General features: G+C 55.4%; 9 protein-coding genes across 9 annotated transcripts; 5 read left to right on the top strand and 4 right to left on the bottom strand.

The window, feature by feature from the left end:
• Window positions 1-223: 223 nt before the first annotated feature.
• On the bottom strand, window positions 224-3,826 carry HMG1 (3-hydroxy-3-methylglutaryl-coenzyme A (HMG-CoA) reductase isozyme; the record flags this gene model as incomplete). The annotated part of the gene is made up of 2 exons (XM_071056236.1): window positions 224-602; window positions 657-3,826. The coding sequence occupies 2 exons, from the start codon at window positions 3,824-3,826 to the stop codon at window positions 224-226; spliced, it is 3,549 nt and encodes a 1,182-aa protein (XP_070912337.1).
• A 2,044-nt stretch (window positions 3,827-5,870) lies between these two features.
• Window positions 5,871-6,872, top strand: PNC1 (NAD(+) salvage pathway protein; the record flags this gene model as incomplete). Its single annotated transcript, XM_071056237.1, has 2 exons — window positions 5,871-5,951; window positions 6,252-6,872. The coding sequence occupies 2 exons, from the start codon at window positions 5,871-5,873 to the stop codon at window positions 6,870-6,872; spliced, it is 702 nt and encodes a 233-aa protein (XP_070912338.1).
• Window positions 6,873-7,472: 600 nt separating this feature from the next.
• STI1_1 (Hsp90 cochaperone) lies at window positions 7,473-9,420 on the bottom strand (the record flags this gene model as incomplete). The annotated part of the gene is made up of 4 exons (XM_071056238.1): window positions 7,473-7,625; window positions 7,682-8,913; window positions 8,973-9,280; window positions 9,350-9,420. The coding sequence occupies 4 exons, from the start codon at window positions 9,418-9,420 to the stop codon at window positions 7,473-7,475; spliced, it is 1,764 nt and encodes a 587-aa protein (XP_070912339.1).
• A 1,103-nt stretch (window positions 9,421-10,523) lies between these two features.
• On the top strand, window positions 10,524-11,940 carry MFIFM68171_00817 (poly(ADP-ribose) glycohydrolase; the record flags this gene model as incomplete). The annotated part of the gene is made up of 3 exons (XM_071056239.1): window positions 10,524-10,964; window positions 11,040-11,693; window positions 11,851-11,940. The coding sequence occupies 3 exons, from the start codon at window positions 10,524-10,526 to the stop codon at window positions 11,938-11,940; spliced, it is 1,185 nt and encodes a 394-aa protein (XP_070912340.1).
• A 1,091-nt stretch (window positions 11,941-13,031) lies between these two features.
• On the bottom strand, window positions 13,032-13,857 carry MFIFM68171_00818 (Extracellular proline-serine rich protein; the record flags this gene model as incomplete). Its single annotated transcript, XM_071056240.1, has 2 exons — window positions 13,032-13,515; window positions 13,583-13,857. 2 exons carry the CDS (start codon window positions 13,855-13,857, stop codon window positions 13,032-13,034), a joined length of 759 nt encoding a protein of 252 aa, XP_070912341.1.
• A 1,649-nt stretch (window positions 13,858-15,506) lies between these two features.
• MFIFM68171_00819 (MFS general substrate transporter) lies at window positions 15,507-17,148 on the top strand (the record flags this gene model as incomplete). Its single annotated transcript, XM_071056241.1, has 2 exons — window positions 15,507-16,902; window positions 16,958-17,148. The coding sequence occupies 2 exons, from the start codon at window positions 15,507-15,509 to the stop codon at window positions 17,146-17,148; spliced, it is 1,587 nt and encodes a 528-aa protein (XP_070912342.1).
• Window positions 17,149-17,660: 512 nt separating this feature from the next.
• On the top strand, window positions 17,661-18,974 carry RPC34 (34-kDa subunit of RNA polymerase III (C); the record flags this gene model as incomplete). Its single annotated transcript, XM_071056242.1, has 2 exons — window positions 17,661-17,923; window positions 17,990-18,974. 2 exons carry the CDS (start codon window positions 17,661-17,663, stop codon window positions 18,972-18,974), a joined length of 1,248 nt encoding a protein of 415 aa, XP_070912343.1.
• Window positions 18,975-19,393: 419 nt separating this feature from the next.
• On the bottom strand, window positions 19,394-20,539 carry CSR1_1 (phosphatidylinositol transfer protein csr1; the record flags this gene model as incomplete). Its single annotated transcript, XM_071056243.1, has 5 exons — window positions 19,394-19,586; window positions 19,672-19,778; window positions 19,833-20,002; window positions 20,243-20,310; window positions 20,373-20,539. The coding sequence occupies 5 exons, from the start codon at window positions 20,537-20,539 to the stop codon at window positions 19,394-19,396; spliced, it is 705 nt and encodes a 234-aa protein (XP_070912344.1).
• Window positions 20,540-21,768: 1,229 nt separating this feature from the next.
• On the top strand, window positions 21,769-23,507 carry ENT3 (Epsin-3, clathrin recruitment and traffic between the Golgi and endosome; the record flags this gene model as incomplete). Its single annotated transcript, XM_071056244.1, has 4 exons — window positions 21,769-21,850; window positions 21,906-21,937; window positions 22,003-22,082; window positions 22,145-23,507. The coding sequence occupies 4 exons, from the start codon at window positions 21,769-21,771 to the stop codon at window positions 23,505-23,507; spliced, it is 1,557 nt and encodes a 518-aa protein (XP_070912345.1).
• Between the last annotated feature and the right edge of the window lie 233 nt (window positions 23,508-23,740).

A 23,740-nucleotide genomic window follows, 5' to 3' on the forward strand; every position in this document is an offset into this window, starting at 1 on the left:
TTACTATTCTATCTATGTATGTCTAGCAGTCCAGAATCCAAACAGTTCGGCGTCACGGCCTCGACCGCGCAAGCAAACCCCTTTACCACTCTAATGAGTTGACAGACCAGGCGGCTTCGCAACTTAACTCCCATTACAATGCAACCCCCTAGACAGGGTCCATATCTACACTCGCCCCAATTTGTCCCTCCCGGTTGTATGCACAGAGCAGACCATTCCGGGCTTAACGCCGGGCCCGCTCGATGGCCGCCGCGCTCAGCGCCGTCGTCGACACCGCCCTTTCCACGCCGCTTGTCATAGCGAGGCTGCTGGGAGCTGGTGTGCTGGTTCGTGTAGGTGGCGCAGATCGATTGTGCTGCATGTGTGCCCTGACCAGGTGTCCCGCCGCCAAGGCACTGCAAAGCGAAAGTTCACCAGCCAGCACCGCGGCCGCGACAATGCGGGCCAAGCGTCTCGCATTCTCACCTGGGCTGGTTGGGTGAGGGCCTCGGACTCCGAGCATGTCGAGCATAGCCGCTTGAGGCTCGAGGATGGTGCCTCCGCCAAGTGTGCCCACCTCGAGGGACGGCATCGAAACTGAGATTTGCAGGGACCCGCGCAGACTATGACATGTTAGCCGTGCCGCTCGGAGCCTCTATAGAGTCGAGGCGACTTACTTCTTCATGATGGTGATGCAGTTGGCGCTCTCAACCACCTGAGCGGGATCCTGACCAGTGGCAAGGAATACCGCGGCAACAATGTTTGCGGCGTGCGCGTTGAAGCCACCGACCGAGCCCGCCATGGCGGAGCCGATCAGGTTCTTGTTCACGTTCAACTCCACCATGGTATCAACATCTGTCTTGAGCACACTCTTGACCACTTCGGCCGGGATGATGGCCTCGGCGACCACGCTCTTCCCGCGGCCGTCAATCCAGTTGATGGCGGCAGGCTTCTTGTCGGTACAGAAGTTCCCGCTGACCGACACAATGTTCATGTCCTCGAAGCCCTCGCTCATCATGACACTGAGAGCGTGCTCAACACCCTTGGAGATCATGTTCATGCCCATGGCATCGCCAGTGGTCGTCTTGAAGCGGATATAGAGGTTCGTTCCGGCGAGGGCTGTCTTCATGGTCTCGAGGCGAGCAAAGCGGCTGGTAGAGTTGAAGGCCTTCTTCATGATCGCTTGGCCCTTCTCCGAGTCCAGCCATAGCTTGGCGGCGCCAGCCCTCTCAAGGGTCTCGAAGCTAACGCAGGGACCGCGGGTCATGCCGTCGGCAGTCAGAACCGTAACAGCACCGCCGCCAGAGTTGATCGCCTTGCATCCTCTGCTGGTACTGGCGACCAACACACCTTCTGTCGTGGCCATCGGAACGAAATAGCTCTGTCCGTCAATAACCAGAGGCCCGGCAACACCAACGGGGAGCGGCATGAACCCAATAACGTTCTCACAGCATGCACCGTGGACCTGGGCCCAGTTGTAGTTCTGGTAAGGAAGCTTGGACTGATCAAGGAGCCCCGTCAAATCCGCCGTCGCCCTGGTTCGAGAGATGATGGTCCTGCGAACCTTCACCGCTCGGGTGAAATCCTTGAGCGTCTTTTCCAATGCATAGCCCGGAATCTTGCCGCGCATCGAGAGCGCAATCACTTCTTCGTCGCTGAGTTCGTGGGCGCGCTTTTCTGCGAGCATCCTTTCCATTTCCTCCTTGCTACGCATGACGGCCGGTTGCTCGGGGACTCTGGGCACCACCTTGGCAGCTAAACGATTATCGGCCTCGTCATCGGTAGATGCCGGAGTAGGCGGGACCGATGGTGTCGACGGCGGCGGTCTGACGTATCCTCCAACGGGGAGCGTGGCCGACTCGGTGTCATTGAACTTTTGGGCCTCGGCCAGTTCTCTGGGATCGATGGGATGGTCCGGAACATTGGGATCCTTAATACCCCACCTCGCCGCATTAAAGAGATAGCCGTTGAGGGCCACACTCAAGGCCAGGGCAACTACGATCCATTTGGACAGGATGGGATCCTCCAGGCTCTTGAGGATGCCGCCCACCATTCTACCACCGACGCCGTAGCCGGCAAGGTCACCAAACGCATCCTCGTCAGGCTTGGTGACCTTCTGTGGTAGGTCGTAGTGGACTGAAGGGAACTCAAGTTCGTAGCGAATAGGCGTCAAGACCGTAACGACCGTCTCCCGGCCCTCCGTCTTGGCTGCCTCCAGCACCATGTCAAGCCCATTCGACGCAACCTTGAACGGATCAACAGGAGGCGATGTAACCACGCCGCCGAGGCCGCGGGCCCACGACGAAATGTGAGAAATAGAGTTGGCGCTTCGGAACGGGATGGTGCACAAATTGAGGGCATTGATTAAGAAGAACCCAGAAACCATCAGCACCTTAAACTTGGGAATGTGGGTGCTCTTGAGCTGGCGGCCGAAAATGGTGGTGCCCGGCCGGTCCTGGCCATCTGCTCTCGGCCAGTCGTTGCTTTGGGCCACATTCTCGGCAACGCGGCGGCTGACGCCGTCGTCTTCGAGAGCCTTGCGCATCTCGACGTGGCGCTTGATCCGGTTGATCTCCAGCTTGATGCAGAGGATCGCTGTGTAGAAGGAGAAGAGCAGGATGCAGTCGAAGAACAGAATCCAAGCGGCCAGGAAGCAAAACTGCTGCAGGCCGCCCTGGACACCAGATGCAGCGCCGAGCACCAGAATGCCGACCTCGATGGCATAGTCCTTGATAATGTCAAAGCCCTTCTCCTTGATTGCAACGTAAATTGCGGATTGGATGAGGCTGGTGGCAGCGTCCGACTTCTTGGAGCCCTTCTCGGCCCTCTTGTCTGGTCGGCGATGCTCGATGGCGTGCGACAGGACTGCGCGGGTGAGGACGATGTTTTTCTCGAATCCGATGGTCACGACAAGGAAGGGCAGGCCCTCGGAGAGCAGAACCATAGAGATGGGCACGCCGAGTTTGGTAGTGACGAGCAGGCCGAAGAGGAAGGCGAAAGTGGAGGAGAAGATGACGCTCGTGGCAAGCCAAAAGTTGGATCCCATACGCCGCATCGAGAGGAAGAGCGAGACGAAGGTGAGGTGCATCGAGATGTAACCGAGGGCCATGATCACAATGTCCAGCGTCTCAGCGTTCTTTAGGAGGTCGGTAAACTCGGTCCAAGCGTTGCGCACCCATTTCACGATGCTGCTCCTAGTCTGCGCCCTAGCCGCCTTCATGATCCACATCTTTTTCTCGCGACCGTGTTCAGTCTCCATCGTCTCTTGCGATGGGATATCATTGGGGATTTCCTGAGCAACTGAGAGGAACTCGGGCGCCTGGCTATAGGGAATGGCGAAGGCGAGTGCACTGTCTTGCGAATAGGTTGTAAACGAGTTCGAAGTGGAAGGGAGCGGCCGAATCGAGAGGTTCTGGGGGATGGGCACCGCATTGGCCATTGGCGGCGCTTTGGATGCATCGGCGGAGAGCGACTCGGGGAAGACGAGGGTCAGAAGGGCAAGGTGCTCGGCGGTCGTAGGGATCGGAGCGTTGGTATCGTACGTCTGCCACTTCCAGGCCGTGTCCTCAGCGGTCCTCAGCAGGCGGCTGCCCTCGACAAGCGATGACCATTCTGCTTTCCTGACGCTCGTAGTGGCGTCGAACAAGCTGTCCTCTAGCAGTCCAATGTAAGACGAGCTTGCCAGTAGCGCGACAATGACGATGGTGTGGATGGGGTGCGTGGATGTAATCCGGGAGAGGATTTGAAGGAACGGCGTGACCTTCTTGTTCAGCCACGACGGCGCGGCGTTCTGCGCTGGAGGCTGTTCTCCGCGGAACCGAGAAGGAAGGAAACTGGAGGCGATCATGGTGGCCATCGCGAACGGGAGAGACTATCGGCGCTCGGCAGACATTGGACGGGCGAGATTACGACAATAAGAGCCTCGGGATCTAGAGATTGTCCGTCAGCCGAAAATGTTAAAGGAACGCACAGAATCACAACGGACTTGGCGCCGGCCTGCTGCCGTCCGGTAGAAGCAGGCCGGCTAATGACTGGAGAAGGTCTCGTCGCGAGGCCATGATCGAACTGCAGCTGGAGTGGCGCGTGTTGGGGCCCAGAAAGAGACGAGACGGGGTGACCTACCGCCTAGCAATGACAGCTGCGCTTTGTCGCGTGGCGTGCGATACCTAGACCCTGCAATGCCTTAGAGACGGCTCACTGACCACACCAGCTCTGCAAGTCGGATATGTCAGACGGACCTGAGTTTGGTGAGCGCGCCGGGGCTGCGAAGCTCGGGGAAATTTCCTGGGTTGGGGAAACCTACCTTAGCTTTGGAGCACAGGGGGCAGATGAAGGCACAGCAGAATTACACCAACGAAACGGTAAGAGCCAATTGCCAGACCCCCGTCACTGTCCCGCTACTTCACTCAGGGACAATAGCAATGTTGAATTGGGCAGCCGGAGAAAGGGAGAGATCGAGGTGAGATCACAGAAAGGAAACCGGGACCGAGCGAGGCAGGCTCGTCTGTTGGTGATGGAGGCGGTGATGGGAATTTAAAAAAAGAATTTCAATGTGAGATGGGGTAACACGGACCACCACCGTTTCTGCAACCACAGTCCACGATCGATTTCCCGGGTCAAAATGCCCAGCTCAGGCTAGCGGGCCGCCACACGTTCTGTGCTTCCAAGTTCCCCAGCAGCCACCGGCGCGCACGATTGGCGCCCTCAGCTGGACCAGGTTAGCGGCAGAGAGAAAACGGGGTTTCTTGCCACCACTGCAATCCCTGCTTGTACCATCCTTTTTGAAGAGCTTGCCCCTTTTCTTAGCTTTCTGCGTCGGTAAATCCCTTTTCGCAGTTAGCGTGCCGCTCCGTCGACTCGGAACCCCACCGTTTTCTTTTGTCCAGGACGGCCAGGGCTTTGATACGCAGTGATTGTCTCGTTGATTCCCTAATATTGTCCCTGATCGTCGTTTGTTACAAGAAGTCGCCAGGACTGGGACCGAATGACGAGGGAATCTGCTTGCTTTCACCAGCCGTCCTTGTGCTTCTATGTGACGGGCGGCCTTTAGGCTCAGGTGGCTTGAGATGAGTTCAAACCAAGGCACTGAATGACACGGCACAGGCATCGGGGCCACAGGTAGGCTTAGGTTCTCGAAGATGCCTGGTCCACCATTGGGAACGGACACAAGGTCCGGCCCGAAGTGCGGTCAATTGGGCCTTATCGATTCCGTTCCGCGTTCCGCCGCCATTGATCCTTCAACTTTCATCGCCTACGAGGATGACGACAAGTGTGCGTACAGCATGGAGTTGCAAATTTCACTGTTCGGGCTTCAGCAAGGCCCCAGCAATGCGAATTGAGGGAATTGCCGGTTTTCTGTTCCTCTGGGCCCGCAAAGTGAGCTCGTTGCTGAGGCATTTTATCTGATGATCAGATAAAACTCGGCCATCCACACACACCAAGCCCACCTTCGCTCCAAGCCCCTCGCCCACCGGAGGCCGTACCTTGACCGCTCCGCCCGGCCGGTCCTAACGGTGCCGTTAACGGCATCTGTCTGTCTTGTCATGGATGGAGTGGTACGCTTTTCCGAGAGATACGCGATTTGACGTTACGCGTACGACGGGGTTCCGTCGTCGCTTCAGCCGCTGTGTCACTGACATGGCAATTGTAGTTGTCGGGACCTTACTGCCAAGACGTGTCCATTGTTACCGCATTATTATCTTATCGCTAGCCCGGACCTGCCCCTCCTTCCCCTTCCCCATACCGTGTGCCACATGCCACTACATGGTGGTGGAGGAACACCGAACACTCGAGGCATGCAGGCAATCGATCGTTTTCCCCAATCCCGGCCAGGTTCGCCCAGAATACGCACCTGAACATACGTCAGAAACGGGGCAAACCTTGCGTCAAAAATGGAGGCGCCCGATGTGGCAGCGCCGGGCTTCCGGCCGGCGTTACTGGTCGTCGACATGCAAGAGGATTTTTGTCCACCGGTGAGTTACCGAGCATCCTATCCTGTATCGGCCCGGTAAATCCTGGCGACTGTTACTCCATGTACATTTGGTCGAGGAAAAAGGATCTCATCCTATCCAAGAACTCTGATTCCACGCCACCCCCTCTCCATGGGAGGCGTTGCCCCTATGTTGTATTTACCCCCGTGAAAACGACCCTTCAGCCCTAATTCAAGCTGAAGTTGATGTCAAGCCTTTCTCGCCACCAAATACCTCCCCAGCTGAATATCTCAAGACAACCTACAACTGCGTTACTAACCCCGCTCCTCCCCCTGACCACAGAACGGCTCCCTCGCCGTCGCCGAAGGGCGATCCATCACGGCGCTCATCAACACCCTCCTCGCCCTCCCAACCTTCGCCCTCAAGATCGCCACCAAGGACTGGCACCCGTCAGACCACATCTCGTTTGCCGCCAACCACCCCGCCAAACGCCCCTTCCTCGACTTCCACGCCATCACCAACCCCAACAACCCAGCCGAATCCTACACCACCCGCCTCTGGCCCGTCCACTGCGTCCAGGACACCCCCGGCGCCGCCCTCATCCCGGAGCTCGATGCCGCCCGCCTCGACCACACCATCCACAAGGGCACCGACCCGCGCGTGGAGATGTACTCCGCCTTCTACGACCCGCTGCGCGAGCCCCGCGTCAGCGACAGCGGCCTGGCCGGGCTGCTCCGCGGCGCGGGCGTGACGCACGTCTACGTGGTGGGGCTGGCGGGGGACTACTGCGTCCGGAGCACGGCCGAGGACGCGGTGCGGGAGGGGTTCGAGACGTACGTTGTGGAGGAAGGGACGAGGGCGGTGGATCCGGCGGCGTGGGACGGGTGCAAGGCCGAGATGGAAGCTGCCGGGGTGAGGATTGTCAGCAAGGATGGGCCGGAGGTGGGGAGGTTGTTTGCGTAGGTTAGGATGGTAATAAAGGTTACATGGGGCGTTGTGGGACCAAAGCCTTGGTTTTCTGTGATACCATTTGGGGGGATCCGGTAGTACGATAGCGTCTACTGATGGCCCGATGCTGTTGTATCACGGAACACTGTTTTATGCGTTAATCTGAGAAGTGGTGAGGCGCTAGCAAGTCCCGCCTTGACAAGAGACTGAGAACCATGCAAAACCCTCCGTTTGAAGAAGCAACGGCAGCCCAGCCGTGTTGAGCCCATAGCGACCGCAGTCAATAACCCCCCATCGCTCCCCGAGTTGGAGAAACATATGGATAATTACAGGATTGTGTTTCAAGGGGTGACACCACAACTAAGCACCTTGGCGACTGGAGTAACAGTCTGCAGCTATCCGTTGAATCATAATGAAAATATGGAATAACGCGCCACTTAGAGTACAGGGACCGTGCTCGTCTCTCATGAAATTCATAACAGCCAAGTATATCCTTAAGCCTGTGGAATTAGCTAAGAAGGCGGGATTGTGATGGATCGAGTGCCATCACTCCTAAGCGCTTGAAGCTGCTGCCAAATGTTCAACTACCTCGCAACCCCTAGGCTAAAAGCCCCTCTACCTGCCAACGCGGATGACGCCAGCAGCAACCAGTTTCTGGATCTTGCTTCGGACATTAGGGTTCTTCATGTGCTCCGCCAGCGCAGCCGGGTCGGACTGCGCCTGCTGCAGGATGGCTTGCATCACGGGGTCTTGCATGATGCCCATAATCTAGGTCTATGTTAGAATCGTCGTATCGCAGTGGATTTCGTCCAGCCAAAACTTACCTCGGGATCACGCATCAGCCGCTCCCTAGTCTGCTCCTCGGTCTCATTCTCCCTCGCCGCATACATAGCGGAGAACGCCTTCTGCTGTTGCTGCTCGATCTCCTTGGCGTTGGCACCATTGTGGTGCTCGTTGTCCACATTGAGCGCGTCGGTGCAAGCATCAACGCACTTGCTGTACTCGCGCATGCCAAAGTAGGCCTGGGCCTTGCGGATGTAGGCCCGGATGAACTTGGGGTCCTTCTTGATGGCCATGTCGCAGTCGTCAAGGGCACTGGGGAACTCGAGCAGCTTGATGAAAGCCGCCGCCCGGTTGCTATAACCACGAGGGTCATCGGGGGCGCGCTTGGTCATCTCCGTGTAGGCGGCGACGGCGCCGGGCCAGTCCGACTCTTTAAACTTCTTATTGCCCTCCTCGCGTGCCTCCTCGGCCTTAACAGGATCGATGTATGCCTTGCGGGCGGCTTCAATCTTGTTGCGTTCGGCCGTCCGGACCTTGTTGACAACCTCTGGCGTCCGGTGCTCACGCAGCGACATGTTGTAGAAGTCGATGGCTTGGCCGAGATCTCCAAGCTTCTCATACGCTGTACCGATGCGAGCGTATGACTTGGCAATGACCTTGAAGTCGGCATACAGAGCACGGCCCTCCTCAACAGCTTTTGTGCAGGTATCGATGCAGGACTGGTAATCGCCCTTCTCGAAGTAGGCCGCGCCCAGGTTGTTGAGGTAGGTGATATCCTTATGCAGATCCCAAGCCGCCTGGTAGTGCTTGATGGCCTCGTCAAAGTTGCGTTTCTTGTAGTTCTCGGTGCCGAGGAGTTTCTCTTTGTCTGCTGCCTCCTTTGCCTTCTTCTTCTCTAGGGCCTCCTCATCCAACTCCTCAGGCTCGGGCTGGGGTTCCGGGGCTTTCTTTGCCGGCTCCGGCTTCTTCTGGGGAGCATCTGGCATCAGAATGTCCTCTTCCTCCTCGACCTTGGAACCCGAGGCTCTAGAAGGCATCTGGTCAGGGGTGGCCATTTCCATGTCAACACCCATCAGCACACCGAGCACCTGAATCATCCGCGGGTCACTAAAGAGGTCCTGCATATTGTTGGGGTTCTGCTTGATGGCCTGCAGCTTTGCCATAAAACCTGGGTCAGCGAGCAAGGGGCTCGTCTTCGGGTTGCTTGCAAGCTTTTGGAGTAGGTTCGGGTCGCTAAACATCTTTCCGATGCCGCCACTCGGGTCGCCGAAGCCTTCCAAACCGTTAGCCGCGATACTGCCAAAAGCAGATGATCTGGAAAGAAAAACATACCGGCCCCTCCCGCTTCTTGCTCCATGGCCCGCTTGACAGCTGCCAGGTCGTTCTTCATACCTGCATTGTTAGGATCGATCTTTAGGCCCTGCTCGTAGGCGTCATGCGCTCCAAGCAGATCGCCCTTTCCGAAAAGCGCAGTGCCCTTGCGGCCCCAGCCCTTTGGCCAGTCAGGCTTCAGTTCTGTCGTCTTCTCGGCATCTTTCAGAGCGTTGTCCCACTCCTTCTTGGAGGCGTACGCGGCGGAACGGTTGCTGTAGAGGATGTGGTTGTTGGAATCTAGTGCGATGGCCTGCGTAAACTTGTCGCTGTGTCTCTTGTCAGCTGTTGCCTTGGATCCTACGAGCCGTCTTACCGGTGTAATGTGGTTGACTTACATGGCCTCGTCAAAGTTCTTGGCTGCGATGGCCTTGTTGCCTAGAGCTTTAAGCTCGTCCGCGGTTGACATAGTGCTACCTTGTGTCTTTCTGACGCTGTGACGAGAGCGGAATGGAGGAATGTAGGTATCGATCTGCGGTAGCTTAAAGTGGAAGATTAATCCACAGAAAGAAAGATCATGTATATCTGAGAAATTTCAGCGTCTAGAAGGAGCAGAACACGGCAGACGACGCAAGGCTCGTGGAAAGCTCTGGACTTTCGATGTCTTTCGATGGGAATCTGAGCTTCTGATTGGGCGGCGGGATACGACAGCTCCCCACCACACAAGGGCGGGGCACTTGCAGACGTTTGGCGGGGCCGACAAAGCGACCCCTCACCACCAACGTTGACATCACGGGAATTTGAACCCGCTCCCAATGGTGATAGTATGAGGCTCTCTATACATGGCCATCGAGCCCGCACTAAAACGGAAAGCAAAGATGGTGAAAGCAGAAGTGAGCGCGTAGAGAATAAAATAGATAAGAAACAAATGCACTACAAGATGCCTCAGATATCTGCGTCGCATTGACAAGACCGGCTGATCGTGTCCTCTGCGGGGGAACTATATAACTTGAGCAAGGCTCAAGGATCATGGGTCGCTCTCTCAAGTTTACTTCAACTTGCTCAGAACTAGCTACAAATACAAAGTACAACCCGCAAATCTCCCTTCGATCAAAATTCCCGTCGCATGTCTCCACCTGCTTGCGTTAGGCGATCCGATAACATAAAAACTCACTCTGTTATTGTCTAATACAAACGTATCTCCCGGAACCGTCTCAGGCGTCAGAAGTTGAGCACAAGTCCGGGAGATCTCTGTTGCGAGCGACCCCAAGATGTCCCAGACGGGCATGGCGTAGACATACTTCAGTTAGCCTCAAAAATTGATGCAGGTTATGTGGGGGCAGGTAATTCATTCACAGCTAAGCACGTATGCTCTACAGGTTGAGCTAGTGAGTCACGCCGGAGGTCTCTATGTCAGGAGGCGGCTGTGCTTCCGGTTCTACAACACACACTCGGCATACCACTGCTTTGGCTTCTAGAAGGTCGCAACTTTCTTTAAGTAATCAATATCCAATACGACAGAACTGTCACTTATCGCTCCGTCACCAATCCGAGTCTCTCTAAACTCCCAAAATGGCCAGCTCACCCCTTGGATTCTACACCCTGCCATGTTCATTAGCTTATAGATGCACCGACCGTTTCAGCCTTCTCGACGACGACAGCAATGACGGCGAACCGCTCCAAGATTCCAACGGCCTTGTTCCCTTCTGGCCCCTCCTCCGTTCGCTCCTCTCCCAGCCCGTCACTTCACCCGCAGCGCTCGATTCACTCCTCGACACCATCTCTGTCACCCTCCGCGGCACGTCCCACCCTGCAAGCGACTATGCACTTCTGCACGAGGCCATCATCGTCAATAGTAGCCAAGGCGAACAGGGCTTCTTCCGCCGTGTCTGGCCTCGCCTCGTAGATCTCGCGCTGCAGATGCCCGTCCTCTTCCCAGAGGGATATATTCCGGTCCTAGGACGGGAGGCAACGCGTCTGTCCTTTTCGCGGCGGCAGACAGCGTGTCTGGTGGTACACCAGTTCTTGAGAACGCTATCAAAACCGGCCTGGATGCAGGATGATGGACTGTGTGATTTCGGGGTGTAGTATGCCGGTGAGGAACATCAGAGACAGCCTAGTGCCGTGAGGGCGTATCTGGGGGCGCTGATGGGGTATTTTGCGGAGGTGGTTTGCGAAGAGGGAAGGGTGGGTACGCATAAGGAGGAATGGGAGGTCGCGTATACCCTGCAGTCACTGACCGGAGATCTGGCGGATGCCTTTTCGGGGATACCTGGCCGGGGGCGCCCACTTGGGGAGGTTAAGGTGATGGTTGTGGAGCGGTATGACATGTCTCCTGCGAGCTTGGGTCTTCCCGATGGAGCAGTGGTTGTCGCGTCGAATAAGTTTATCGGGTTTGGCCAATCTGCTACGCAAGAGGAGGTTCATGTGGGAACATCGCCCGAGGCGTGTCCGGCTGTGCTTGTTACCCCACCGTTGAGGGATGATCAGGTGCTGGTTGTCAGGGGCGCGCAGGCCATGATCAATGTCACTGGTCGGGGCCGAGATATCCGCGCCGAAAAAATGCCGGTACCCAACAGCAGCGAAAAATCTTGGCGCCACAGGACGATGTTGTTCATGGATGCTCTCGAGCTGGATATGGTAGAGCATCGAGACCTTGTGCTTCCTGACCTGCAGCCCGGAAACATAGACCGCGAGGTTCGGAAAGCATACACAGCCTTCGCCTCAGCCGGCTTTGAAGAGGTTCGAACCGGGCTGTGGGGTTGTGGGGCATTTGGAGGTGATCCAGAGACTAAGATGCTTCTGCTTTGGATTGCGGCTTCGTTGGCTAGCGTCAGGCTGGTGGTTACATGTGATCATGACCTCAAAGCGTTTGCTGAAGAGCTTCGCCTCACATTAGAGGAGGCAAGACGAGCTCTCCGAGATGTCGACCACCTTTGGCAACTTCTCGATCAAGGCCGGGAATGCCTTGTTACTGGTCAAGTTTTGACCTGGATTCGTGAACAATTATACGTTAAATGAAGTCAAGGTAGATAATGGAAGAAAACTAAGCTTAATTCCATTATTTGAGCGCGTCAGGAGATCTCCAGCCGGTGGGGATGATGCCCAGCCTAATGTCCAGTATCCGGTCGGCAGATCATCTCGGATCTCCCCGTTAAGCATGTTAGCGTGTTCTAGATGTAAACGCTAAAGGCAGGTGCCATAACAGTTCTCTATAGTAACGAACCAGAGCTGGTCTTAGAAAGAATGCTCAAGTCAGGCTATCAAACCTCACCGGCAAAACCCCCACTTGAAGTTCACGCAGCTCATGGTCAGCGTGAGATCTTACTACTAATGCGTCGGAGTTGTGGAGGCCTTTCTCGACTTCAAAGGGATCGGCATCTGGGAGATTATATTAACGGTGCTCGTATAACCAGGAGCACCCTTACGTTCACAAAGTGCGGTTTTTGTCGGATACTTCGTTTTAATTACTCGCTCGGATCGTGTTTGACAGGGACCCAACTAGTAGATACCTTATACTTACAATACCTAATGAAAGAGAGACCAGCCAATACTACGCTATGTTTGACTGTGATTGGGATGTTTCAATTCCCCACACTCCGAACTCCCAAGTTATAATGATTGAAAAGCAGGTGGTGCTCCCAGGCTTTTGCTGCATCATCGTGCCGCAAAGGTCTATTCATGCTACATCCGTACATGTCACCTGAACTGTCGTCATTGCCGTCGAGGCATGGCCTTCGTGCCGGATTCAAAAGATTTGGGGATACCATCTGCTACTGTGTCATGTAAGAGACTGGTAGAGTTCCCCGTACAAAAATGCCGGGCAACGAATTCTTTTGTAGGAACTGAATATCTAATTACATTAATAGTTGAATAACCGACAATTAAGTCCCATATTGAACTGAGAGCCCATGTCTTTACGTAACATAATTATGCGTCCTCTCTTTTCCCGTCTCTCCTTGTCCATCGACATTCCAAACACAACAAATCAATTCCTCAATACGGCCAAACACACCACGATAGCAGCCACAAGCGCATCCACTAATACCAATCCGGCACATGTTAGGTATCTTACCTACCTTACGCGGGCAAGCTGGTAACGCTGAGGGCTGCGGATGCTTGGTCCGCTTCATCTGCACCCTCCTCATCCACGTCATCCTCATCTGCATCGCCATCGTCCTCATCGGTGTCAGAGTCCGAGTCCGACTCTTCACCTTCACCATCGCCATCCTCTCCCTCTGAGTCAGAACTCGAGTCCTCCTCTTCCCCCTCTTCCTCCTCACCGGGGTTCGAGTCGTCGGTGGGCTGAGGCTGCGAGGAAACCGTGGAAGTGGTGGCGGCGCATCTCTTGTTGGCAAGCGAACATGATGGTTCCGTCGAGGGGCAGGCGGGGAATACAGTGATAGTGCTGGTGACTGCGGCGGTCACGGTGATGCGCTCACACGTCGAGTCCCCGCTGTCTGGCAGCGGGGCGGCATTGTTTCCCGTGCAGGTGCCGCTCCGGACGTGAAACTTGGGAGTTTGTGCATAAATGACGTAGACGTTGGTGCCGTTGATGGCATTGCTGGATAGGGAATTAGTAAGATGTTTGGCTTGTATCTCTTTTATAGAGGCAGAAGGTAGTTACTTACAACTGGTAGCCCCACGAACTGTCAAGACCGCAGGGGACAGTCACCTGATATTCACCGGCCGACGTTCGGACATTGGAGGCCAGCTGAGTGTAGAAAGGCGGCCAATTAACAAAGTTGACCAAGTAAATGCTGAAGGTGGTGGGATCCGTATCGGCACTAGTCCATTTGGCACGAATCGTTTCGCCCATCCGTAGGGTTGAATTTACGGTGGGCTCAATGAGCTGCATGGCAGAAACGAGAGGCGCCACAAAAGCGAAGATCGACAAGCCACGCATATTGTCGTGACGGGCGTAGACCTGGGTGATAAACAGACAAAATAAGAAACGAGTGACTGCAGTGGTGGTGGGACTGCCTGGAAACGATCGTAACGCTTTGAACAAGGCAAAACCACGATATTGCGCTCAGGATGAGTTCTCGAGGATGCAGATGGGTTCCCAGGGGTGTTTTGTAGGTGCGGGTTTACCCTTGTCACGAAATCTCCACCGACTCCACCAGGCGGAAGTTCACAATTTGGATACTCAGCTGGAGCTTCTTACTCACCTGTGATATGCGCTTGTCTCGGGTCGTGTGACGCGGCCGTTACTCTTAATAAAAGCAGTGTGGGTGAACAAACAAGATTCATTCATCCTTTGACCTCATTTCGATTCGTGTTTCTAGTGTCCAGGGTTTAACCACGTTGCTACTAGTAGGCCGGGCCCCAGTCATATCCCAGTTCCTATAAAGTTGTGGCATTGCTCGAGTGACTGGTTATTGTAGACAGGAAGCGAATTGTTCCCTACGTGGCAGCGCAGTCAGCTTTGGGGAGATATTCGTCAGCAGCATGTGCCTCTCCATGGTAGGTCTACCGCGTACCGTACCCAGCCGAAGCCGCCCCACTCATTCTAGACTACGGGACGGCTAATTAGGAGGACACGATGGGTGGTATGTTAAAGAATTGTTTCGTCCGGCTGCACTGGCTAAGGATATCTAGCCCATGTTACTCCGCCTTCACAAGCGTGACTTGGAAGTAAGCAATTTTCAACCTGGGCATTATAGAAAGTATACTCTATCAGGGTTAGGACCACTGTTTCTCGCACAAGATGCTCTATGATGAGAACTATAGGTTACCTTAGGTACCTTCTTGGTTTGATGAACCTACGAGTCTAGTGACATTGCCGTCTCCCTTCTGGCACCCCCAGGTCTTGCCAGAAAGCTCATCGCCGAGTTCATGGACACTTGGCCGTGGTGTTGGGAAAAAAAAAAAAAAAAAAAAACCAAATTGGGGGATGGGGAAGGTTGAAGCCTAACAAAGTACATATTAGGAACTGCACGCCTTAAGATTGAATTGTCATTGGCGGCTGCGACGGAAAGGTCTAGATGTACTACTAGTAGTCTGTGGTGAAGGTTTCTTTGGATCACACAGTTCGGCGGCAATCTCAATCGTGTGTCACGTACCTTATCCAACCAGTAGCTGGACTCGACGGACTACCGTCGCGAATCGCCATCCAGAACACGGAGCAAAACCACCAGAACGATAAGCCATCAGCACCACCTCGATCTCCGATTTTCCCTGATTGATGGCAGCACACGCCGTGGCGGCGCCTTGGAGAGTCTGCAACCCCAATATCTATGCAAAATCTCTTAATTGATGGCTGGCAACTACCGATTGGTACAGCCGAACGCCAGATTCGGTCCCGGCCGGACATATCGCCACGGACCTCCGTTGCCGACCAGCTGCAAGCCGACGGCGGCTGAAATTGAGCGTCCTCACCGCTCTCGCAATGAAATTGCCTTTAAACGATGCCTTGATGCCCAGATCTGAGTCCTCTTTTGCTAAGCTTATTTCTGCAGAGCGCACCGAGCTCGCGGGCTGTCAGCGGCATCTGTCTCACCGTCATATCTCTCCGACTTCACCCCTGCCGCCGCCCCTAACTGGCTAACGAAGATGCGGCTTCACACACTCCACGAACTTGACAAAACAGAGGGAACGGTCCAACTTCGTGACGTCTCAACCTCGGACACCTCCTCCCTCGTCCTCTTCCCGCACCCCTCGCCCACAGACCCTAACGACCCTCTCCGCTGGCCTCGATGGAAAAAACATGTTGCCTTTCTTTCCGTCTGCGCTTTCACCTTCTTGACCAATTATGGCATTGGCGGTCTGGCCCCGGCCTTTTACATCCTCTCACTCGAGTTCGACAAGTCAATGGCCCAGACAAGCGACCTGCTGCTTTGGCCCATCCTAGTCCTTGGCGCATTCAACTTCTTTTGGGTGCCGCTGGCGAACTACTTTGGCAAGCGGCCCGTGTTCGTTGTTTCCTCAGGCCTGCTGTGCGCGTGCTTTGTGTGGGGCGCGGCGGCGACAACGTTTGAATCGCTGCTGTGGTCCAACATTGTGGCGGCCTTTGCTGGATCCTCGACCGAGGCGTTGGGTGCGAGTATTGTGAACGACTTGTACTTCCTACATGAGCGTGGGGCCAAAATGGGCGTGTACATGAATTTCATCTCCGGGGGAAACACGCTGGGGCCGTTGATTTGTGGGTTCGTCATCACTGGGCTGAGTTGGAGATGGCATAAGTGGATTTCGGTCATCTTGACGGGTATCAACTTTGTCACGGTGCTGCTGTTCGTGCCAGAGACGAGGTACTATCGGGACGAAAACCAAAATGTCGTTGGGACAGGGACCGAGGTGGCTGTATTCTCCTCCGGGGAGGATGGCGATGGCAGCGCTGACTCGCCCAAGACGGCAAACGTTACGGACAAGGCTCTTGACCAACCATTGACGGTTCCGAAAAAGACCTGGATCCAGGAGCTCAGTCTTTGGTCAGGGGCCGCACCAGACACTAACATCTTCAAGATGTTTGTGCGGCCGCTGCCTATGTTCGTCTACCCCTGCGTCATCTACTCGTTCCTTGGTTACGCCGTATCACTCGTCCTGACAGTGTCGGTCAATATCCTCAACCCATTCGTCCTCCAGGCCCCACCGTACAGCTGGTCGCCCATGATCAATGGCTTGATCAACATCCCGGGCTTTATCGGCAACGTCGCAGGCAGCTATGCTGGAGGTTGGTTGGTCGACGTGTTTTGCGACTGGCGAACCAGACGCAACAACGGCGTATTCCAGCCCGAGAATCGGCTGTATCTCTGTATACTGCCATTGCTCATCACGGGGGGCGGGTGCGTACTGTTTGGGTACGGAGTCGAAAGGACGCTGCATTGGACAAGCCTGTTCTTTGGCTATGGGATGGTGTCGTTTGCGCTAACAGCGGTCCCGACCATCACCATGGCTTACGTCTCGGACTGCGTTCTTCCCGTGAACTCGGACGCTTTGATGCTTGTCAACGGTGAGTTTGGTTGGGCGTTTTGTGGGTCTTAAAGTACTTGGCTAATTTGTTGCAGGTTCCAAAAACATTGTGGCCTTTGGTTTTCTCTACGGCATCGTCCCCTGGGTGGAGCAGGTCGGTTTCATTGACTGTTTTGGCGCCCAAGCTGGCATATATGTCGCCGTCATCGGCCTTGGAATGGCCCTCTTGATTCCGTTTGGCGAAAGGATCAGACATGTGCAAGCTCGATGGCGCATCATTTTGTAACTTGGGTAGATATATGGGCGTGTAGTAACCCAAGTCAATTATTCGTCACGGACGACCTCAATAATTGTGCGAGTGAACCGCAGGCTTTATCATATACAGAGACGAAAATGAGAGCGTCGCTCACTCAGCCAGGAGCTCTGCAAGCGGATTTCTGAGGTGAACAGCTTCCAGTCGAGGCTGCCGGCGGTGGGGTTCGAGGGACCCGCAGAGCTGCATCTGGCCAACCAGATGCGGTCGCGCCCTCGCAAGGCTGTGATGGAGGGGCATCAATTTTCAGTACTGAACAGTTCGTGGCATGCCACTGAAGCTGAACTGAACCACCTCACCTAGCACAACTTCACTGCCCTCCTCGCATCCTGAATTTCTTTTGATATTATTCCCCTAGCATTTGCAGGAGGGTAACCATAATATAGCGGAATTGATCCAGAAATACCCTTCAACAACCATTGCCTCGATCTGCTCGTCTGACTCACTCCGGCTTCGCGCTGCATCGCGCCGCCAACTCCAGCGCCATGGCGAGCGACGACAAGGCGGGCAACCCCGCCAAGATTCAAGTCCTCAAAGATGCTCTCTACGACGAGATTAGGCAACATGGCTCGGAAACCCGCCTCTTCACACAAAAAGACCTCCTCGACCTCGACATTATCCCCAGCAACAACATCACCCTCCTCATCCAGGTTGTCCAAGGGCTTTGCGACGACAAACTCCTGGTTGCTGCATCCAACCAACATGTTGGACTTGCGTGGAGATGGCGCAGTAGGGAAGAAGCGAAGAAGTAAGCCCTTCGTCGCCATCACACTCGTCTGTCCAGGACGGCCATACTGATTGCCTCTTTCCACAGGTACACCTCCTTGCCCGACGACGAGACGATCATGGTGTACTCAATAATCGATGAGGCCGGCGCAGACGGTATCTGGAACCGGACGATAAAAAATAGGCTGAATATGCACGAGAATGTAGTCAAGAACTGCATCAAGTTCCTCGAGACCAAGGGCTACATCGCGAGCATGAAGAATGTCGAGCATCCTAACAAGAAAATGTACATCAAAGCCACTCTGAAGCCCTCAGAGCGTGCAACTGGTGGCCCTTGGTTTACCGACGGTGAGCTAGACACGGCTTTCGTCGAGGAGCTCCAGGCTGTCGTGTTCGAGTACATCAAGACACACAGCGCATACCTGTCGTCGCAATCACAACCGGGCAACAGAACCAGGGTTCCCAAGAAAGGCACGATACGCGGCGGCGGCGGCTCGGAAGGTAGCGGATCCGACCCCAGGGGCATTAAGCGCTCCGCAATCGACATCTCCAACGACGACGACGCCATGCCAGCCCCCACAACCACCACGTCCAGGCCAAAGCCATCCCATACAATCTACCTCCCCCTGCCCCCAGGCTACAAGAAGTACCCGACGGTACCCGAAATCACCGAATTCATCCAGAAATCGGGAATAACCAACAACACGACGCTGACGGAGCCCGACATCCAGCAGCTCGTGGACGTGCTCATGTACGACGGACTGATCGAGCCCATCAGGGTGAACAAGCGGCAGGGCTACCGCGTGACGCGCCCCATGAAGCAGGACACGGTGCCGTTCCACCTGAGGCAAAAGGAGCGCGAGGCCGGCATCGGGCTGGACAAGCCCCTCCGGCTGGGGCCCGAGCCGCCCAGCAGCGCGCTGACCGAGATGCCGTGCGGGCGGTGTCCCGTGTTCGACCTCTGCGGTGAGGGCGGGCCTGTCAGCCCTAAGACCTGCGTCTACATGTTGGAATGGCTAGGCTTAGAGGCTCAGTTAAAACCACTTGTGCCAAATACAGCTCTTCCGCCTTGAGCAGAGGGTAACGGGGCTTTAACATCGCATCATGCAAACAGGCGGGGAAGATTTCTGGAGACTAATAATGTCTTTGTCGTAGTGGGATGGGGCAGTCGGTAATGGAACTATAATATTCGACTGGGCCCCTCGTGAATACAAAAGCTCAGTCAGCCATTTCTGGGCCAACTAGGACAGCGAGCTGCTACATGTTTCATCATGATGCTATTTGATCTGTCTTCCGTTGTGGCGCTCACCATCAAAGCACAGTCAATTATGGGGCAGATATGCCAACGATACGCAAAGGGCAGCAACCTAGTGCCTTTTTTTTTATTTTTTCGAACTTCTTGGGACTAGCGGAAACCGGTCCGTTGAAAACTCTGCTAATGTATCACCAGGCAACCCAATCCCACTTGACCACTTGAAACCCAAGGCATCGTTTAACCCTGAACCTCGCCGCAGTCAACGATGGTGGGCTTCTTGTTGTAGAGAATTCTGCCGTCCTTGCTGCCAGTTGCCTCGAGAGCCTTGACGACCCTCATGGATTCATTGTCGGCAACCTCACCGAAGACGACGTGGCGGCCATCGAGCCAAGAGGTCGTCACGGTCGTGATGAAGAATTGCGAGCCGTTGCTGCCAAGATGGGAGATATCAGCTTGGATTCATTCCCGACAGCTTTACGAGGAGCAAATAGCCAATCTGAGTTCGTCGGGCTTACGTGTTGGGGCCGGCATTGGCCATGGAGAGAAGACCAGGACGGTCGTGCTTCTTGATGAAGTTTTCATCGGCGAACTTCTCGCCATAGATGGATCTGCCGCCGGTGCCCTGAATAAGTTAGCCACGAGGAAATTAGACTTGAGGGGCGGACAAGGTGCTCACGTTGCCGCGGGTGAAGTCACCGCCTTGGAGCATGAACTCCGGGATGATGCGATGGAAAGCGCAGCCCTTGTAACCTTCACCCTTTTCCTTCAGGCACAGCTCCCTGAAGTTCCGGGCGGTCTTCGGGACAACGTCATCGTAGAGGTTGAAGTTGACGCGGCCCGTCTGCTCTGTTGTGGAGGTTAGCCACTGCCATCGGAGGCGGGCCACAATGATGTGATCCAAGACGCAAAGATTTTCTTGAGTGGTCCTAAAGGGGTATAGGAGCAGCTGGACGGCGGCATAATTCGCTCTCGGCCACGAGCATTGGGTGGAGAACAGCAAGCTAAACAGTCAAGCGAGTGCCATATGATGATGAATACCACTCAATCGAAAGCAGAACAGTAGACAATCGAAAAGGTGTTGCTTGCCCTTCACCTCCTGAGTAGGCTTGTCGCTCTGGTCGAGAACGGGACCCTCCCACTCGATCTGGAAGTAGCTAGAGGTATGGTGAGAGGAGCTCCGAAGACGAACTCTCGCGGGCCAGAATGTGCCACTCACACTTGGGACATGTCGATGGATGATGCAGAGAAAGCTCTGGCTGAGATTCTGATGCTCGATTGAAGAGATGGCGAACAGGTCGAAGTGAATGGATTGGTTGGAAGATTGCGAAGGAGGGAGGAAGATCGGATAGAAGAGCAATGGCGGGGTAGGAGGGGTCGAAACATTTTCCGTTCTGGCAGTGAGTGGGTTAGCACAGGGCGGGAACCAATCAGGAGCTGGAAACCAAGATGGAGGACGAAGGAAGGCACGGCATGGTACGTAGCCTTCACGTGATGAAGTGAGGGGCTGTTGCTGAGGATCGAGATGTTGGTAAGATCCGCGTAGCCAGTTGGCCGAGCAGCACACCTGTCGATGCCAGGGTAGAAGCGGCTTTCCCCCGTCTTCCAGTGTTGGCCCTTCTCCGCTGACGGGCCGGCAGGTTCTCCCGTGGTATGGCCAACACTTCCAACAAACCACCTGATTACCTGCACCTCAAACCAACGTGCAAGGCAGAGCACAGAGGCTAACTACCTAGCGTGGTCTCGCCCTAAGTCATGGTCGCTCTAACATGACCGCGAACTGCAATACCACACAGGGCGGGACCAAAGCGGACCCAAGCCGGACCCAAGCCGGACACCGATTGGCGAAGGCTGTGCCGACTTTGGCCTGCAGATGTCCGCAGGGAGGATGCTGCTGTGCTCGAAAGGAAGATGAAGGCCACTCAAACCACCCCCGCGATCTCCCAGGCGCGGTAGCATGTGAGCCAGCAACAAGTTGCCGGGCCGAGAAGGACAAGGTTTGATGGCTGAGCTGGGGCAGCATGTTGATGGGAAGGACAGCTGAGGAGCTCAATTGGAGCTCTTAGAGCTCCAGCTAGAGCCCAGACAAGGGGGAATGGAAAGCTGACTTTGGAAACAGGATGGGAGAAAACATACCTTTTGGAACAAGGTTTCCTATATGCTAGAATAGTACAGATTAAAATACAAGACGAATTGAACTGCGATTGCAACGGAATGGCAAGTTGAAGACGCGAGAAAGTCCACTTGAAATTTTCTCCTGCCGGGTACCTGGCCGGACGCCTTAACATCTGCAGAGCACTGGCCAGGCCATGCTGCTGCCTTGGAGCCTCAGGCCGTACATTGTGACTCTCCCTGTCAGGCTCCACATTCAGCCCCAAGCGACCTGGCCAGTGCTCTTGGCGGCCCTGAAATCGCAAGGTGTTGGCTGTGGATGCGCTTCATCCGTTGCTGCCCATCGCCAACGCTCACTCTGCACAAAGAGGAAGCTGGACAGCAGCAGAGGGCAAACTTTTCGTAAACACGCTCGCAGTACCGCCTTCTGCGAAATTTCTAACCGGCCTCCCTCTACCGCACACTCTTCTCTCAGACGGCTTAGGCCACAAAAATCGATCGCGATGGATTTAAACAACCTCAAGCAGACGGTGTCGAACCTGACGCTGTACGACCTCAAGGCTGGCGTGCGCAAGATGCAGAATGGTAGGTTTGCACAAGATGGCTTGTCGTGTTCCTCCCTTTGCTGACTCTGAGATAGCTGTGATGAACTACACCGAGATGGAGGCAAAGGTAACCCTCAAAAGCATCAAATGACGAGCAACACACATTTGGCGCCAGATCTGACAATTGCTTAGGTGCGCGAGGCTACAAACAACGAACCATGGGGCGCATCGTCGACGCAGATGCAGGAGATTGCCGACGGTACCTTCAACTAGTATGTGTTTTGCCGCCCTGGGTCTCTATCCACGCCAGACTACTTACCCATGGCGCTACCAGCCAAACACTGAACGAGATCATGCCCATGATCTACCGCCGTTTCACAGAGAAGTCGGCCGAGGAATGGCGACAAATCTACAAGGCCCTGCAATTACTCGAGTATCTGATCAAGCATGGTTCCGAGCGTGTCATCGACGATGCCCGATCCCACATCACGCTACTCAAAATGCTGCGCCAGTTCCATTTCATCGATCAGAACGGCAAAGACCAGGGGGTCAATGTCCGGCACCGCGCCAAAGAACTTGCAGAGCTTCTAAGCGATGTCGACCGCATCCGAGCCGAACGTAAAAAGGCGCGTGCCAACAAGGGAAAATTCACCAGTATGCAGGGTGGTGGTGGATTTGGCAGTGGGAGTCGTTACGGCGGCTTTGGGAGCGACTCTGGCTATGGTGGTGGGAGCAGTTCTACATATGGCGGTTACTCTGGCGGCGTGTATGGTGATGGCGGCGGTTTCGGAGGCCAATCTGATGATTACCGCTCCACGCAGTCGCGGGCGGACAAATTCGAGGAGTATGACGAATTTGACGAGGGGGAGCGACCGGCTGCCTCGGCGAGCGCTTCAAGAGTGTCTCGAGACACAACCCAAAGAGCGGGCGTGAAGCGGACCACCGAGCCACCAAAGAAGAAGGAACCTGAGGTGGACCTGTTTGACTTCGACGCGCCCGCGGCTGCGGCAGCGCCGGCAGCGCCAGCCGCTGCTCCACCCACGGGGCTTACATCGCTCGCCAGTGGAGCTAATGACGACGACGAGTTTGACGACTTCCAATCCGCAGCGCCTTCTAATGCCCCCGCAACGTCGTTTACTGGCTCGCGCCCGCCGCCCATCACGGCAGCGGCGCCTAACACTCAATTCGCGGCGCCTAAACCTATGTCTGCTCCTCAGCAAGCAAACATCAGTGGTATGGTCGCCATGTCATCCATCTCTCCGCCGCCGAGTTCAACCGCCAGCCCGGCGGGTAACTTTTCGGCTTTCTCCACGCCTCTAACGACGACGACGCTGTCGCCGGCAGCCCAAGCGCCCAAGCCCGCCGGATACCAAGCGGCGACGCCCAATTATTTCTCCTCGGTGCAAACAGTCACCTCTCAACAGCCCGCGACATCGACGTGGGGTGGGCAGAAGCCTGCCGGTGCCTCTGCTGCCGCCAAGCCGGCGGCGGGCGGCGACGCATTCGGTGCCCTCTGGTCACAGGCTAGCGTTGGAATCAAGAAGAACACCCCAACAGGCCCCGGCCCGGCTATGGGCCAACTTGCCAAGGAGAAGAGCAGCGCGGGTATCTGGGGCGCGGCCACGCCGTCGTCAGCAGCCAAGCCGGCGAGTGGTGGGAAGCCGCTTGGGAATGGTCTCGACGATTTGCTTGGGTAAAAAGTTCCAACAAGCTTGCTGGGGGCGGCATGGTATGGCGTGGAGGCGGTATCCTACTGGTTCCTCACCACTTGGCTCGTCGGCAGGCCGCCGGGTCAGTAGGCAATAAAAGCTGAACCGTTGGTCTTGCCACGGCGTATCCTCGGCACTGTGCTTTATCAGGGCTGCCGCCACGACCTTGTTATGTTGCGTAGCGTTCTAGAGTGGCGTACAGGAGTATAGGAGTCAAAATT

This window comes from Madurella fahalii, assembly GCF_045866475.1.
Source record: "Madurella fahalii IFM 68171 DNA, scaffold_1, whole genome shotgun sequence".
Classification (NCBI taxonomy): Eukaryota; Fungi; Ascomycota; class Sordariomycetes; order Sordariales; genus Madurella; species Madurella fahalii.